The sequence below is a fragment of the Cuculus canorus genome, chromosome 3 (assembly GCF_017976375.1).
Source record: "Cuculus canorus isolate bCucCan1 chromosome 3, bCucCan1.pri, whole genome shotgun sequence".
NCBI lineage: Eukaryota > Metazoa > Chordata > Aves > Cuculiformes > Cuculidae > Cuculus > Cuculus canorus.
In genome coordinates this window covers 40,260,311-40,276,205 of record NC_071403.1, presented here as the reverse complement: position 1 = coordinate 40,276,205, position 15,895 = coordinate 40,260,311, and the positions used below count along the sequence as shown (strand labels likewise).

The 15,895-nt window shown below is 37.7% G+C and overlaps 1 protein-coding gene across 9 annotated transcripts in view; it reads left to right on the top strand.

Annotated features, from left to right (window-relative positions):
- The window catches only part of PTPRK (protein tyrosine phosphatase receptor type K), a 402,963-nt gene that overhangs the window by 376,348 nt on the left and 10,720 nt on the right, over nucleotides 1–15,895 (top strand). For 6 of the 9 annotated variants that reach the window (XM_054061574.1, XM_054061579.1, XM_054061578.1 and 3 more), the window contains 11 exons: nucleotides 2,356–2,540; nucleotides 4,309–4,396; nucleotides 5,394–5,470; nucleotides 5,665–5,682; nucleotides 8,111–8,147; nucleotides 9,855–9,952; nucleotides 10,663–10,779; nucleotides 11,527–11,681; nucleotides 12,759–12,894; nucleotides 14,795–14,944; nucleotides 15,514–15,687. In XM_054061574.1, the coding sequence (XP_053917549.1) occupies nucleotides 2,356–2,540; nucleotides 4,309–4,396; nucleotides 5,394–5,470; nucleotides 5,665–5,682; nucleotides 8,111–8,147; nucleotides 9,855–9,952; nucleotides 10,663–10,779; nucleotides 11,527–11,681; nucleotides 12,759–12,894; nucleotides 14,795–14,944; nucleotides 15,514–15,687 (1,235 nt within the window). The remainder of the gene's footprint in view (nucleotides 1–2,355; nucleotides 2,541–4,308; nucleotides 4,397–5,393; nucleotides 5,471–5,664; nucleotides 5,683–8,110; nucleotides 8,148–9,854; nucleotides 9,953–10,662; nucleotides 10,780–11,526; nucleotides 11,682–12,758; nucleotides 12,895–14,794; nucleotides 14,945–15,513; nucleotides 15,688–15,895) is intronic. The other 3 variants (XM_054061582.1, XM_054061580.1, XM_054061576.1) reach the window with 1 other exon arrangement.

Here is a 15,895-nt window from a genome sequence, read left to right as displayed (position 1 = left end):
ACACTGTTTGTGAGTTCGGCTCTGATCTTTGTCAAGCTGGGTATATGCACTGTGTGGGAGGTTTATCAAGTCATACCCATTTCCTTTTGATAATGTTGCAAATGCCATTCTCTTGACCGCAATTGTGTCTTAGAAAGTTTATCACCATCAGAGCTGTTAGATGCTGGACCCTTCCACTTTCAGCCCAAGGCAGTCTAACCAGGTGGTTTAAGAAGTTTATGAGAGGTGGTAAAATAGTACCTTTGCCTGAAGGAGGAAAGGGTTAGACTCAGTAATTCTAAATACTTACCAAAATTAGATCAATGGACTTACAGAAAATGGTTCTTTTCCTGAAATTCTTAGATCTTGTAATTTTTAGCTGTATTTCAGGCACTTACAAGCTACAAAGATACTCTCTGGTGATACTTGTCAAGCTGTTGCGACTAGCTCATTTAGTCTATAAGCATATTGCAAAGGTCAATATGTTGCTGCTGCATTGTGGCAGACGCAGACACAGGCAGCTGTGAACAGCAAGGACAAGGGATTAATTGAAGAAAAATTTAATAGTTCCTGTCTGCATTTCATCTACTGATAATGGTGTTTGGGGCATGATAGTCCCCTGGTATAAGCAAAGCAATGCTAATTGGAAGAGGTAATATTTTTCAGTGCATGGACTGAAAAAGCAGAGGGAAGTAGACAACCTTTTGGGCATACCATGTAAAAGGAGTTGGGTAGCTGTAGGCTTGTTCCTTTGGAACTAAATCTTTTGGCTGTCTCCATCTCCATATAGCCCTCATTTGGCCCAGCAACACAAAACAGTTTTCCTCTGTTTTATTTAGATATGAGCAAAATTTTATGGGCTCCAAATTATAAAACATGTTATTTTATATGAAGCTTTTTCTACTCTGTAGCTGTACTAGGTTTCTTTTTCTTCGTGTATAGGTTATTAACACTGCTCTCCATTCTTTGTACATTAGCCCTAAGTTAGTATGACAATTTTGCTTTTCTCAAGTCCCTGTCATTACATTGATGGCATAATAATGTGCCCTTTATATTTTTTAAATGGCTTTCATTGTGCCTATTGTGAAGCTTTAACAACTTTTAATGTCGTTTTCTTTTAGTCATTTTCTAATATAGTTCTGAAATAAATTTCTTATGTTCTGTTCACTCATTGTTTTTTGCTGCTTCAATGGGTTAAAGTGCCTATTACTGGTAAGTATACTGCGAGGAATGGGGAGAACTGCAAATCCTGAGGTGGTTTGAAATGTGTGTAATTTAATACAGGTAACACTACAATAAAAAGTGACTGCTGCATGTCACTCACATTATGAGGCAGTTTATTGAGGCATAAATGTACTGAAATTAGCAACTTGTGTGACAGTTCAAAGAATCAGGTTTGTTACTAGATCTCATTTCAGAAGGCATTAACGTGGTTTGCATTTTGGTGGAATTGTAGGAAATCCAAGCCTGGGGGCGTTAATTTTTTTTCCTAGAGTTTTCCTTCCTAATCTGGACCCTCTGCAAAGAAACTGGTAAGCTGATTTTGAAGAAGTGCAGGAGGGGTCAGCTACCCACTTATTTCGGTAGCAACTTTCCAGAAAGGTTCCAATTAGAATTTTTCTTCTTCTGTAAAGTCATTTGAACTGTTGATTGCTAATTAAAAAAAAAAAGAAAAAAAGAAAAAAAGGTTCCACAGAAGGGTTTGACTAAATATGATCACTTCATCTAGCTTAGACATTTGCTTTTGATAAGAGAATTGCTGTGGCATAGGGCATTAGAGAAGTCTTCATTGTTTATACAGACCAAAACCAGCAACTGAAATCAGCACACTCAACAGTTTCATGTCGCTACTAAAAGACCTAAGTTAAAATGACCGCTCTGCAGTGCTGATTTGTCTTCCCAAATGGAGATGGTGTTTTGAAGTGGTAGCATAATTGCTTCTCTTTTTTACTGGGATATCGATTTACTGCTTGTTGGCTTTTGATAAATGTTGTGCTAATACCACTACAGAATTATTACGATTTATTGTGTAAGGTGTAGTATTACTATTGGTACATATTAACCATTAAAAAAGTTACTTTGAGTGTTAGAGGCTGAGTTCCCAAGTACATTAATGTCATAAAGTTTTGTAGCTTCCAATAAAATGCCCTTCAGACATCTTTATTGTGAGATGAAGGACTGCAAACTTTCATATATGTTCGCAGTTAAGTTCCTTTATATGCATCGCAGTATTTATGTGCTGGAGAGTAAGTGCTTTGCATTCTTAGAAATTAGACATGTTTTTGAAGGAACAGGTTGAAAATAGATGTTGATATGTATAGCAGCACGAGTTACTGCCCCGCAGGTACCTAATGCATTGATTTCTTGTGAATACAGATGAAAATCACAGTGCGACAGCAGAGTCCAGCCGGCTCCTGGATGTCCCTCGTTACCTCTGTGAAGGCACAGAATCCCCGTACCAGACTGGGCAGCTGCACCCTGCCATCAGGGTGGCTGATCTGCTGCAGCATATTAACCTGATGAAGACCTCTGACAGCTATGGATTTAAAGAGGAGTATGAGGTGAGATCTTCAGTGGTGGATTTTTGCTAGGAAAATTCCCTTTGAAAGGGAAGCTTTTTGTTTTCGTTGCACTGCAAAAGGATGCAAATAAATGTCATAAGTTTAAGTGAAAAACAGGTAAAGATAAGCAGGCATAGGATTCCTTTGTATTTAATCCAAAAGTGAAATAGTGAGTGGAGTTCAATGGTTTGAGCCATTAAAAGTGCCTGGAAAAAACACTGTCTGTATCCTCAAGGACATAAGAAGCCATGTCCCGCTGAATGTTTTCAACATACTGTGAAAATTTGCTATCCTTTTGTTGCTGCTTCTTAGTTGAAATGCTGTAATTATGATGTGACGTTTCCAAGCAATCTTCAGTGCAGTTCTCGTGGATTAGGTTAAAGTGAAGATTTAACCTGGCTGGCTTCACAAGAAGCACTGACTGAACGCACTCTCATGATTTATTATAGCATCTCAGTAGGGCAATACTGAGTTTAGTCCAACTCCAACTGAGAAGCAGTAAAGACACGCCAAGGGTAGTAAGTTCTTGGAAGTTCTAATTAGACTTGCCTGAGCATGTCTACTTACAACTTTAATGTTAAGATGGAAGCAAAAAATTCCTAACACTGGAGGTAATTCATTTCGCTCTGATCTCTGAATCTGTTGTGATTCTTTGGGATTAGAATATCAGGCAGGGCACATGGTAAAGACGGGAATGGTACTGCTAAGGTCGCATGCAATACAGCTAGGTTTGAAATGAGTTTTCTCTGAGTAAGTAATCTCTTCTGACTCAGTTTTCAACCTTCTTTCCTTTCTGCAGCTGTCTCTACTGTAACATAAGAACTGGAATAAATAAATGTGTGTTTTTTAAAAGAATATTTTTCTCTTTTCCTCTCTTTTACTTAAATACACTTTGTTATGCTCTGCCTAACCTCAGAACTAAGCCCAAGTGTCAACCACTGCTTGGGGGGAGGGTGGTCCTGATGCCACATCAGGTGTTTTCCTACTTGCTTCTACTTCTGTTACCTTACATAACATCTTTACCCTGGCTTGGGCTTCTGAGCGCGCATTAAAGTTTTGTTTCCATGGCTACTGTGTACTTTATGGAGGTAACTTACCCAGGTCAGGATAAGAAAACATCTGGAAGGAAAGAATAGCATAGATCTGCAACAGCTGTAAAATGTCTACGGTCAATGAAGAAAAAAAAACAAGGAGGAATAAAAGCTCTTTCTAACACTACTGACAAATCAGGCTCTTAAGAAGAGTTCTAAAAGACTTAGAATAAGTTTGCTAGTGGCTAGAAGGAGGGATACGAGGAAAACCAACATGAACAATAAACATTGGCAGAGGAGGCTTGCTGATGGCTTTGTAGGAAGAAAAGCCATTTTACTAAGCAAGATGAGGAAAGTGATGTAACACTGTAGAAAACAGGCCATAAATTATGGTGTATTGTAAGAAAGGGTGATCCATCTCCCTCTGTTTTCTCATCCTACTGTTGTTCTTCCATAGCAAGGATGTCTGAGCAAGTATAGCCTTCCAGCTGTTCCAGGATTTGAAATCCCTCTGGAGTCCCTCAGTGACTTGCCCATTGACCCATAGCAGTCAGAGGGAGAGCGCCTCCCTTTTTTCTCTCTGTATATGTTATTTCTGTACTGTGGTGCCATCTGGGTGACCAGAGCAGACAAATAAAGCAGAGCTTGCTTTATAGTAGGGCAATTCTTTTAAACTGTTATTTTTGGAGATAAATTAATGGTCAGAATGTTTTCTTTCGGAACATTTTTATTTATAGAGTTTCTTTGAGGGGCAGTCAGCTTCTTGGGATGTCGCTAAGAAGGATCAAAACAGAACAAAGAATCGCTATGGAAACATTATAGCATGTGAGTATCAGTGTGCTTGGTTTGAGCGGTAGCCGTAGTCATGTGTTACTCGTGCCATGTTCTCTCTTTCTTTACAAGTCTCCAGTGGGCATAGCTGCTTAATACCCCACGCAGAGAAGGAGGATGGTGCCTTTTCCAGCGTTTATTTTTATTCATCACCCTTCAACTTTCTTCTTTGTATAACTCAGGCTGAATTTCACATTTGCATCTCTGTTGTGCAAGCTGTGGTAAGCATATAACAGCAACAAGCTAGCAGTCATTTGGATGTTAATTGTGTGGCAGTTTCTACAGTAACAATTTATTTCAGGTAAATCTGACAACTTCAAAACTTTTCTGGTTTATGTGATTTATAGCTGATAAACCTGAATAGCAGTTGTGTAAAACTGATGATTAAAAGGTATGACTAAAGTCAGAGGGTTCTGTCTCTTGTCTTCAGGCATAATGTTTCAATAGATCAGATTCATCCCTTGGGATAACACGATTTGTTACTGTTTTACAAATGCAATCAAACATACAGGAATGAAGCTGTTGGAGAGGTCCCTGAACGGGTAGAGTTCCCTCTTCATCAAATCCAAACTGCATTGCTAACCATTTCTAACTTACTTTTTTAGTATCTCAATATAAACTTAAGCAGGCTGATGTTGGAAGTAAGGAAGCAGTAATCGGGATTTTTGGTTTTCTAGATTACACCATCAGTGGAGCTGATTTTGGAAGGGACTTTGAGCAAGTAACATGGTTTCTTTATGTCTTTTTAACCTTGTGTAACAGTGTGATGATACCTTTCCTCTTGCTTAATGAAGTTGAGTGAATGTTTTTTTTAAGTAATCTGATACCTCAGACAAAATGGTTCTGATTCTGTGTAAACATGCAGCTGTTTAGGGGTTGTAAATTGTGAGGTGCTTGTGCCAGCTGATTTTGGTTTTCTGGATGACTTACCATAATATCTTACTTAAAAATCACTCTTCAAAAAGGCACCATAACTGCTTGGTTTTTACAGATGACCACTCCAGGGTGATTTTGCAACCTGTTGAAGATGATCCATCTTCAGATTACATTAATGCCAACTACATAGATGTGAGTGGATTGCACAGCTTTCTCCCTCTCAATTTGACAGCTTTTCTATGTGATACTATTGCATGTTATGCCTACAAATTTATTGAAACCTTTCTTTTATTAAGAACAAAATGTACACTTTCCTTGTTCTACGTCCTAGTACTCACTGACATTGTTGTGCTTTCTTTCACATCTGACTTTGGTTTGGGCTGTAGATTTGGCTGTACAGGGATGTAAGTACCACTATATGTGAATAACGGCATCCTATTGTAAATATTTAATTTAGATATTGTTATTACTTACTTTCCTATTCTATTTTTATCACTAGATAACTATGCATGCCTCATCTAATTTGTCTCATCTGTTCCTTTAAAAAATTTTCCTTTTGTGTGAATATTTCTGTACCTGTTTTGAAAAGATAATTTAGACTTTTAATGTAGCTCTGAATATTGTTAGATATTGTTAGATAACTCAAGTGAACCTGTCTGCTAATGAGAATTTGTTGTTCACTTTTTTTGGTTTTTTTGATGATGATGATTTTGGCCACTAGCTTTTCTTTTCCCCTTCCCATTTATATGTGAGAAGCTGGGTAGTACACTGTACTATGGTCATCTGAAAATGTGCCTGTGAAGTAGTCATAATATAGGTTTGACAAAAAGGGAGGGATGATGGCTTCTGGGGGAGAGGTGTGTATTTGGTTTTAACAAGTATTTAGACAAACAATATTTAGCTGACATTTGTCTTGAGGTGCTAATTTAGGTAATGCAAAGTATATACACAGACATATGTATGTATATATTTAAAGAAATACTTTAACGTAGTAGAAATTTCCTCACTTCGGCAGAGAACTTCTGAAGTTTTGAATTCCATGCTTTGATTAAAATACAAATTACAAATTTAAAAAATTAACTGATACAAAGAAGAAATTTGAACAAATTCTGCCAGGTGTTTTGTTCAACAAAATATAGCTTTTAGCCAGCTAACAACTTAGGTATAAACAAGTTGTTATATTCAAAGTAGTTCCAAAGTAATTAGAAAGAGACTGGAACAGCTAGTGCAAGTGTTTTTTAAATTACATGGTTTTGCTTACTTTTCTTTATAATTGCACTTCACTAATTTTTCCTGTCCACAGTTAATTGATAAATAATATAAGACCCTTTTGACTTTTCAGGATATAAAGATTTAGTTCCTGGTATATCGCTGTCTTTTTATTTTGATATTTTTACTCAGCAATCCCTGCGTAGAGTTAGGCCCATGATATTTTGTTTGGAGCTTTAAACAAGACAACTCTCCCAGATTTGTAATAATTCTAGTTCTTTGAAGATGTTTTTGCTTTTATTTAGGAGTCATTTGAATTTCATTATAACCAGACAGGAAAGCTACAAGTTAAAACTGATATTTTGCAGTTTTAAAATGACACTTTTACCACCTTCTGGAAAGCATTACTGAATGTAAAAGAGTGTAGCACAGGTCACAGTTTCATAATTTGAAGCTGGGACTTGATAGTAAGGACTCCAGGAGAAATTTTTTCGTCATTTGATGCAATCTTGGTCTCTTGTAAAACTGAGAGTGAGATACTCAAGTTTTTTCATAAGCACTAGAGGAAGATGCTCTCTCTCTAGACAGCATAGTGAAGCAGTCTATGGAAAAGGGTGTAAACTCCTTGAGTATGTTGAAATTCTTCACTTCAATAGCATCTTGTGAAATCCAGGAATCCAAGGACTCATGCTTCCCTGTAAGACAATACTTGAATCGAGTGGCCTAATAAAGCTGTAATCTCAAAAATAATTGGAATTATTTCTTTGACATTTGCACATTGTGAAATTCCGTATTGCCTTCTCCAGCAATACTGAAGTTTCCTTCTTCTTTTTAACTAACATTGCTGGAACTAGTCAAGATATATTCGGAATTATTTCCTTGAGAGCAGAATCTTTGTCTTGTGTTTTTTTGCAGATGATAAATGCTGTACAGTATCAGTAGCATTGGTATAGACACAGCTAAGTGGAAAGGCTTACTTGTGTTGGGTTATCTGCTTATCTATATGTGTGTGTATATACTTGTGCATATCATGTCCAGTATAACTGATGCACAGTTTGTGCAGTAGCACAAAATATTTTGAAGAAGATTTTATCGCACTTGACTGTGTGCACATAGCACATTGTCAAGCTCTAGCATGGGAAATGTCTGTCCCTGTTACTTATGGCTCAGGTGCATACCTCTCTGTGCCTTGCAATATTTCTCTAATTACAAAAAGACAAAAGGTGTGTCATTTTTTATATTAGACTATTTGGAAACACAGATCAACTAATTAAATGATCTGATGGCAAAGCGAGTTTTTACTAAATTTTAAATAAATGCCCCAGCGTGTTCAGCTGGGAGATAATATTAAGAGAGGACTAATTTTTAGGCCCGATGGACCCATTTAAAATACTCCTTCTCAGTATGCTACAATGTCTGTTCAAGTCAGATGTTCTTATTTCCATTTTATTTGTTGTCATTCGAACCTTTTCAGTATTAACTGTTTTATTAGGTTTTGAGCTTCATGTTGGTCTTAAATATTGGTTTGCTCTGAAAAGTTGTCTAGGAATAAGAAATTCTGCTTTTATATTCCCCTCTCTGTTAGTAATATGGTACTCAAACCAACTTATATTGCTGTTTTAGGGATATCAGAGACCCAGTCACTACATTGCAACCCAAGGTAAGAATCTGCCAGCATTAACCCAACAGAAAAAGTGTTCTGTGTAGTGTCTGGCAGAGTTTTAGTAAAATGGACCTAGATGAAAATAAAGCATATACAGTATTGTGAGGTGTCATCTTGTGTTATGGTAAATTGGCATAGCATGTTCAGGTGGAATCTGAATAAGTGTAAAACTTGCACTAATTTTTCATGTTAATGAGCTATTGAGCAACTCCTTCAGTGATAAATTCAGCTGATAGTGTCAGAAACTACTACCATGATTTCCAGTTATGAAGATGAATAGAGGAAAGAGGCATGTGGACAGAGAAGCAAACTGTTTCAGCCTGCCTTGCAGCACTTTTCTTTTCATATTATAATGTATTATTTTACTGTCTAGAATTTAGTCCAGGGTGGAGGCGGTGAAGATAGTAATGATAAATTAAGGACAGTCTCAGAAGATCTGGGTAAAACAAGGCCAGAGAAGGACAAAGCCTCTTTGTAGGAAGAAGTGAGGGAAATCTTTATCATATAACACCTTGCTAATAAAAAGGGGAGTTAGAGGGAAAATTGAATTTCTGTGGAAATTATTCATTTTGTATTTCTGATAAAACTCCTCACAATGAGGAAAAACAAATAGATTAGTCTAAGATTGCATTGAAATATCAGAGGCTATGAATTAAAGTGAAAATAAGTAGATTTAGATATGTCACTATTTGATCTGTGAGTATAATCACATAGCTGGCTGGAAATATCCTATTATTTGTGCACTTGATTGTAGCTGCACATAGGAGAGACAAGCTACAGTCTTGTTTTAAAGCAGGATGATCAAATTTCTGTCCACTTTTTTTTTAATAAGTGCCGTGTAAACAGGTCCCTTTATAGCAGTTAAGTCTACATTTGTATTTTGTTTCTGTTTTACTAACTAAATCATTGCACACAAAAGTGTTTAAAGGACACAAAAATGTATTGCTGCTTTAGTATTCAGCCTCCGATCTAGCATATGAGGGAATATGGTTGAGTCTTCAAACGTGTGCTGTATACCACAGTATTCATATTGCTGCTTGACTGTGGTCAGGGAGCTATTTCTGAGATGATTGTAACAGGACAGAAGCCTCTGTCCCTTAACTGAATGTGCCTTGTCTCTGCAGCAGAGCTTTAAAAAGTGCTCCTCATATGTTTCATAGGAAACTACTTAAATTAGTTTAAATACCCTTCAGTGGGAAGTTTATGGCTCAGTGCCTCTTCGTGCTTGCGTACTTTGCCAGGACCTAGATGGTAAGTGCCCAGGATCTGTACCACCAGCCCCTGAATGATACTTCACTGCACTGTGGGCATCTCCTTGGCAAACATCTGAAGAAACTCATACTGAACACACTATATTTAACACATGTTAAGAAAATCTAGAAATGTAAATACGGATGTACTCATACATCCTTGTAGTATCCTTGTAGTTTTCAAGCAACTTCTAGTGTTTTGCTGTCTGAAACACCTGCTATTAATTTCTTTCAAGTGGTAATTCAGTTAAAAGTGAGAAGATCGAGCATTGCTTAGAAATAACAATATAGTCTGGAAACTAGCATGATGGTATGATGATGTGGTTTCACAAAGCTTTCATCTTTGAGCAAGTGTCTTCATGTGTATCAGCTCTGAAAAGCACTGGATTTTATTTTTAGCATTCGCTTTGACTGTGTTTTTTTGCAGAGTATTACCTGGATTTTTTTCTTACAGGTCCAGTTCATGAGACTGTGTATGACTTTTGGAGAATGATATGGCAGGAACAATCAGCTTGTGTTGTGATGGTCACTAATTTGGTGGAAGTTGGGAGAGTAAGTTTTTGTTTCGTTTTTCTTTTAACACCACAAGCCTAAAGAAAAACCTACTGACAAGACACGCTATGAGCAGAATGTAGCAGTCCTGAGAAGGACAACCCTGCATCCTGAAAGAAGGGGAAGCGGGAGAGTCCAGACATTGTTGCAGTTATGGTATTGTGTAAAACCAAAGCTATCTTCTGAAGAAGACAGATGCTTTCATTAGTAGTGAATAAATGCCTGAATATAAAATGCATATTTCAGCAAAATAGATTTGTATATTGTTACTCAAGTGAGCAGAGTAAGTGAACTAGTGAGCAAATGTGCTTCTATACCAGTGGCTAGAAATCAGCAAATTATTTACGATTTAGCAGTATCACATCCCTCAGAAAATAATATGAAGTATCTGGGATTACTTGCAACAGTTTGATTACTGATATGAAATGCATCCCAGTTTAACCTAAGTGGAAATGTATCCCATAGCTCAACACTAAAAAAAAATATGACTGTTCATTTAGAAATGCATTTGGCATCTGAGTACAGCTGTGTGAAGCAGTGGAAACTTCTTGTAGCTAGTGCTTAACTTGACAGAACAGCCATTAGCCGTGACAAGCCATATGAGTGCATGGTCATTTTGGAAATAACTGATGTAATGCAGTACATGCAGTAAGAAATCTTCAAGCTTTTGTTTTCATTTGGTGTAAAATGCATTCCCGTTTTATATTTAGGTCAAGTGCTACAAGTACTGGCCTGACGACACAGAAGTTTATGGGGACTTCAAAGTGACTTGTGTAGAGATGGAGCCCCTTGCAGAGTACGTCGTCAGGACCTTCACTCTGGGAAGGGTGAGCATATTTTGAAGGGTTGGCAAAATACTGTTCCCTAGTAGCAAGGAGTATGGAGGAGGCTGTGCTTATGCGTGTTGTTATACAAGACCAAATGCCTCTGTCTGGTTAACAGGTCCACAGTGTAGGCAGCCTTACCTCACTGTGGGAGTAATGCATTGCACCAAGCTATCCAAACACATCTCACTGTGGGATTTTGAATTTCTCCAGAAAAGTTGACTGCTGTCTTCTCCTCTCTGACAGTCAACTCTTCTCTGTAGCCACACTTCTGAGCTGAGCTCAAGTACAAATTATGAGTCATGCCTGTCATTCATCTCTGTTCACTCTGCCTGAGTTGATCTCACTTAATCAGAAAACAAACCCTGTGAATGCAATATATGTGATATAGTTGTGGTCTTCTGGTAAATCATTATACTTGTCTGTAAATGTACCAGGCCATTGTATTAATTAGCAAAACTTATGGGAGTTTCAACTAAGTCTATAAAAAAAATAAAAAAATCTAATGAAGCAAAACTAGCATGCTTAATGGCAAAAGTAAAAACTACAGACTTAAATTAAAAAAACTCAATGATATCTTTAAGTTTTGTATAGTCTTTGCTTTAAATAATTGGTGAAATGATGAGAACAACACGTACATTCTATCAGTGTGTGTTATTATTTGACTCAGAAAATAGCTAGTCTGTGAAATACTTTGAATTTCATAACCTTTTCTTTTTTCTTTTTTTTTTTTTTTTTTGCCTTTTACAGAGGGGTTACAATGAAATCCGTGAAGTTAAACAGTTTCATTTCACTGGCTGGCCAGATCATGGAGTTCCTTACAATGCCACAGGCCTGCTTTCCTTTATACGGAGAGTCAAATTATCTAACCCTCCTAGTGCAGGGCCTATTGTTGTCCATTGCAGGTGTGTACAGAAGAGGTAGATTGATTTTTTCCACAACTGTGTATGTGAGCTTTTACAGCAGTCTCTTGCAAAACTTCCGTCATTTTGAAGTGTTTTGTTTTTCCCTTTTTGAATTGCCCAATTCACACAGCAGTAGGATTTGGCTATCTATAGCAATGTTTAGAAATATCCAGATTGTAGTACACTTTTCCTAATCAACAGCCAGAGATTTTCTTTTTCCTGCAAGAGCTACACTAACTAAATCATATGATACCTCAGGCTATCACTTTAGGTAGCATACGACAATTTTGTGACAGCGTTCAAGAATAAATATAGATATAACTGCTTTGATAGATTGGTGTTGCATATGTCTGAACAGATTATTAATTTAAATCAAAGTAAACAAGTAGATGAAAGGAGATGGAATGAGGTTAATGGCAACAAATACAGAATGTTGTTTTTCCTGTGCAAGTTTTGCAAGGTTTGTGTTGTGGGACGCAAGTCTTTTTGACAAACAGTTTTCTTTCAGCACCATCAAATGTTTAATTACATTCTGTAGGTAGAGTTACTCAGCCTTCACCTATTTTAAGAATTCACTGTGCAAAAGCTGTCCGTAGCTTTGTGTAAAAGCAAAATAAATCAAGAGATTCTTCTGGATACTGTTAAGTGTGCTGACTGAACCAGCTAAGAGCTTGGCTGGTAAAACATATGTTTGAGTTTCTTACTGTAATATATCACTTAAAAATCATCCTTAGTCTTATTAAATAAAAATAATATCTGTCATATTTTGAAGGGCATGAGATTAATCATCCTCAAGATTTCAGTTTAACTTTTCTTTTTTACTTTATTGATCTGGACGATAAAAGGAGGAAAACAATTTATTTTTTACTGTTACTTAGTGGGTCAAATCTGATGGAAAATGGTTGTTTTGAGCACATCAAACGATTTAAAGGATGTTATGGGGAGAAAGAGAGAAGATAATAATTTGATAGTGGTTGTGATGAAAGAACTGAATGACTTGATAAAAATGCTCTCAGTAAAGGGTTTATAAAGTTGGTCATGGGACTGTTCTTAACAGTATGTACTGGTTCTTTTTAGTGCTGGCGCTGGACGAACGGGTTGTTATATTGTGATTGATATCATGTTAGACATGGCAGAAAGAGAAGGTGTTGTGGATATCTACAACTGTGTCAAAGCCTTACGGTCCCGTCGCATCAACATGGTACAGACAGAGGTACGATACTTTACCTTTATGGTGCTTTCTGAAATGTGCCAGGTCAAAATTTCACTATCACTCTCAGAAGAGTAGACAGTGGCCCTGGTGCGCCTATCTTCACCGGGAGGAGACATTGCTCAATGCAAACAGTGGCCGGAACCAGTATGGTGCAACAAACTTGCCAGCTCTTTCAGTCTTCACACAAATAAGTGTCCACCTAACTTTGTAACAAAAGGAAAGCAAAGTGGATTTTTTTAAGGAAGACCCTACAGCTGTCCTGTCTGGTACATCTCTCCCCAGCTCTGGTATCAGCAATTCCAGGAACTCAAAGTTGGAATCTCTGCAGGTTGGCACCAGTGTAGACAGTCTCCAAGCACTTTATCCATAATTTGACTTACCTGTGGAACTTTATGTCTGTTTCATTCTCCCTTTTCAACTCTGGTGTTGTTTTGCTTTATTAACCTCATTTCCAAGCCTTTTTCCTTTTCTACCCTTTTTGCCTTTTGTCGTGCCTTTAGCAACTCCTCAGTAATACCATTGCCTTAGTGATGAAGCTATAACAGCTCTCCCATTCTGCCACCTGAGTATCATCGAGCTTCCAAAGAAATATAGGTTATTGATTTATATTAAGACAAGTTACCAGAACTGGTTTGCCACCTCTGCCTCCTGTGGTCCGTGTGGACATCTCCTGAGAAGTTATTTCACCTGTGAAAGAAGCTGTTTCACCATGCGTGAATCTCTGCAGTTGGCAGCTGGACATACCAGTATAATTTGGTGCAGGTTTTATGCCATGCTACAACCTGTGTCAATTGAACCAATGACTGTTCCCCATCAACTGCCCCTGCTTAAGGACCATTAACCTTTGGGAAGTATGTGGAGACATTCAGTGTAACTGCTTCAACCGTCCCAGTTTGTCTGCAGTTGCATGTAAATTAACACCCTTACTGCTATTCCTTTCTTCTTTAATCCCTTTTGCCTCTTACTTCTCATCTTCTCTCAGAGGTTCACATTTACACGATAAAATAAAGCTGTAATTGCAGCAGGTTCCTGTGATGATCATCTAGACAGCAGTGATAGCACCCTAGCTGTGTGGCTAAGGCAGCACAAGCTATAGAGCAGAATATGACCTTGGTCCCTAGACATGTGCTCATGTTACAGCACATGTTAAAGTTTGTGCTGTTAATAATCTCATCAGTATCCACAATACCTAGGTAAGCCTGGCACAGTTCTCACACTTTGCTGTATAGACATGAGTTACATCTATTACTACAAAGATGAGTGAATATAATAGGCATTGTGTAAAAATTGACAGGAAGCTTGCTTGAAATAGTGCTGTAGTTGTCCAGCACTCAGGATATCTCAAGGCAAGACTGAAAAACAAGTGAGAAGAAATGCTATTTCTGTTGGGATACGCTTGAGTTTATTACTTTCCTAGAGGTGGCTATCTGACAATTGGTCACACACCGAAGTTCACACACATAAGGAGAATGTGGTGTGCCAAGTAAGTGCTAATCACAGCAGTAATGCCTGAAGCAATTTACACTTTCTGCTCATATTATAAGACTGAAAGCTGTTTTTGAAAAAAAAAAAACAAAATTAGTAAAGCCAACAAGTCACTGGCATATACACAGAAACCCACAAGCATCACAAGGAAACTGAAACCTCCCATTAAATATGTTGCCATACCTGTTCTGTTAAGTTTTACTGAATATGAATTGGTTCTGCAGAAAGCGTGCTTGTTAACTTGCATCCTAGTTAGGTCAAGATTGTGTTTGTGCTAAAGCATTATTTAATGGATTGATGGACACTATGTTGAATGAGTTTTGCAGTATATGAGAGATCTGTTTATCCTAAAAAAAAGAGAAGATCTATTGTTTTTAAATGGCTATAATATTTGGGGTTTTTCCTAATTTGATAGGAGCAGTATATCTTCATACATGATGCCATTCTGGAAGCTTGCCTCTGTGGAGAAACTGCCATTCCTGTCTGCGAATTCAAAGCTGCTTATTTTGATATGATTAGAATAGACTCTCAGACAAACTCTTCGCATCTCAAAGATGAGTTTCAGGTATTTGCAGTTCCTACTAACTCTTTGTGTGACAAAAATTTTTTTTTGCCTCTACATCCATTTAATTTATTTTAAGGGAAAGGGTTTTCATATCATATTTATAGCATTTGATCCCTTACTTTTAGTCCACAGAATAAAACACCCATGTTTCTGTGATTTGCAAATTTGTTTCAAATATGGAATATACTCCTTTGAATAAAGTTGCAGTAAATATCTGTCTGGAATAAAGAGCACTGACTAGGAACTACCGAGAATTTTGGCGTGCATTTGCACAGCTAAGGCTCTTCAGGGGTTCAAAGGATTGTCTTTGTTTTATTCCTTTCAGAGGGAATGGTGCCATGAAGAATCTGTTTAGTTGTACATGGAGCGCTTTTTAGACCTGCAGTTTACCCCCCCCTTGAAAAGCCTTAGCACATCCATCAAACAGATTGGAGCTCTTATCTGCTGATGTCTTCTTGCTAATGCCTCACATTTTCCCATATTGTGGTATTCTAAATTAAAACTTGGGGAGTCTCAGATCCCTCGTCTGTTAGTTCAGCATGCTAAAGCAAGCGTCCTCTCTCCCTTAGACCCTGAATTCTGTGACCCCTCGTCTGCAAGCAGAGGACTGCAGCATAGCCTGCTTGCCAAGGAACCACGACAAGAACCGCTTCATGGATATGCTGCCACCTGACAGATGTCTGCCTTTCTTAATTACCATTGATGGGGAGAGCAGCAACTACATCAATGCTGCTCTTATGGACGTAAGAGACTATCTTCTTTGTCTGCATAGCGTGCAATGAAAAGCTGTGTAATATGAGAGAGCGCACTTGCTGGTTCAAAAAGGGGTAATTCTTTCTTACTGTAGTGCTCAGTGAAACGGTTCTAACAAAGAAAGGTGGGGGAATGGGTAAGAAACCCCACCATCTTGTGTTGCTTGCTCATAAGGTATTTTATCTTTATCTTATGCAT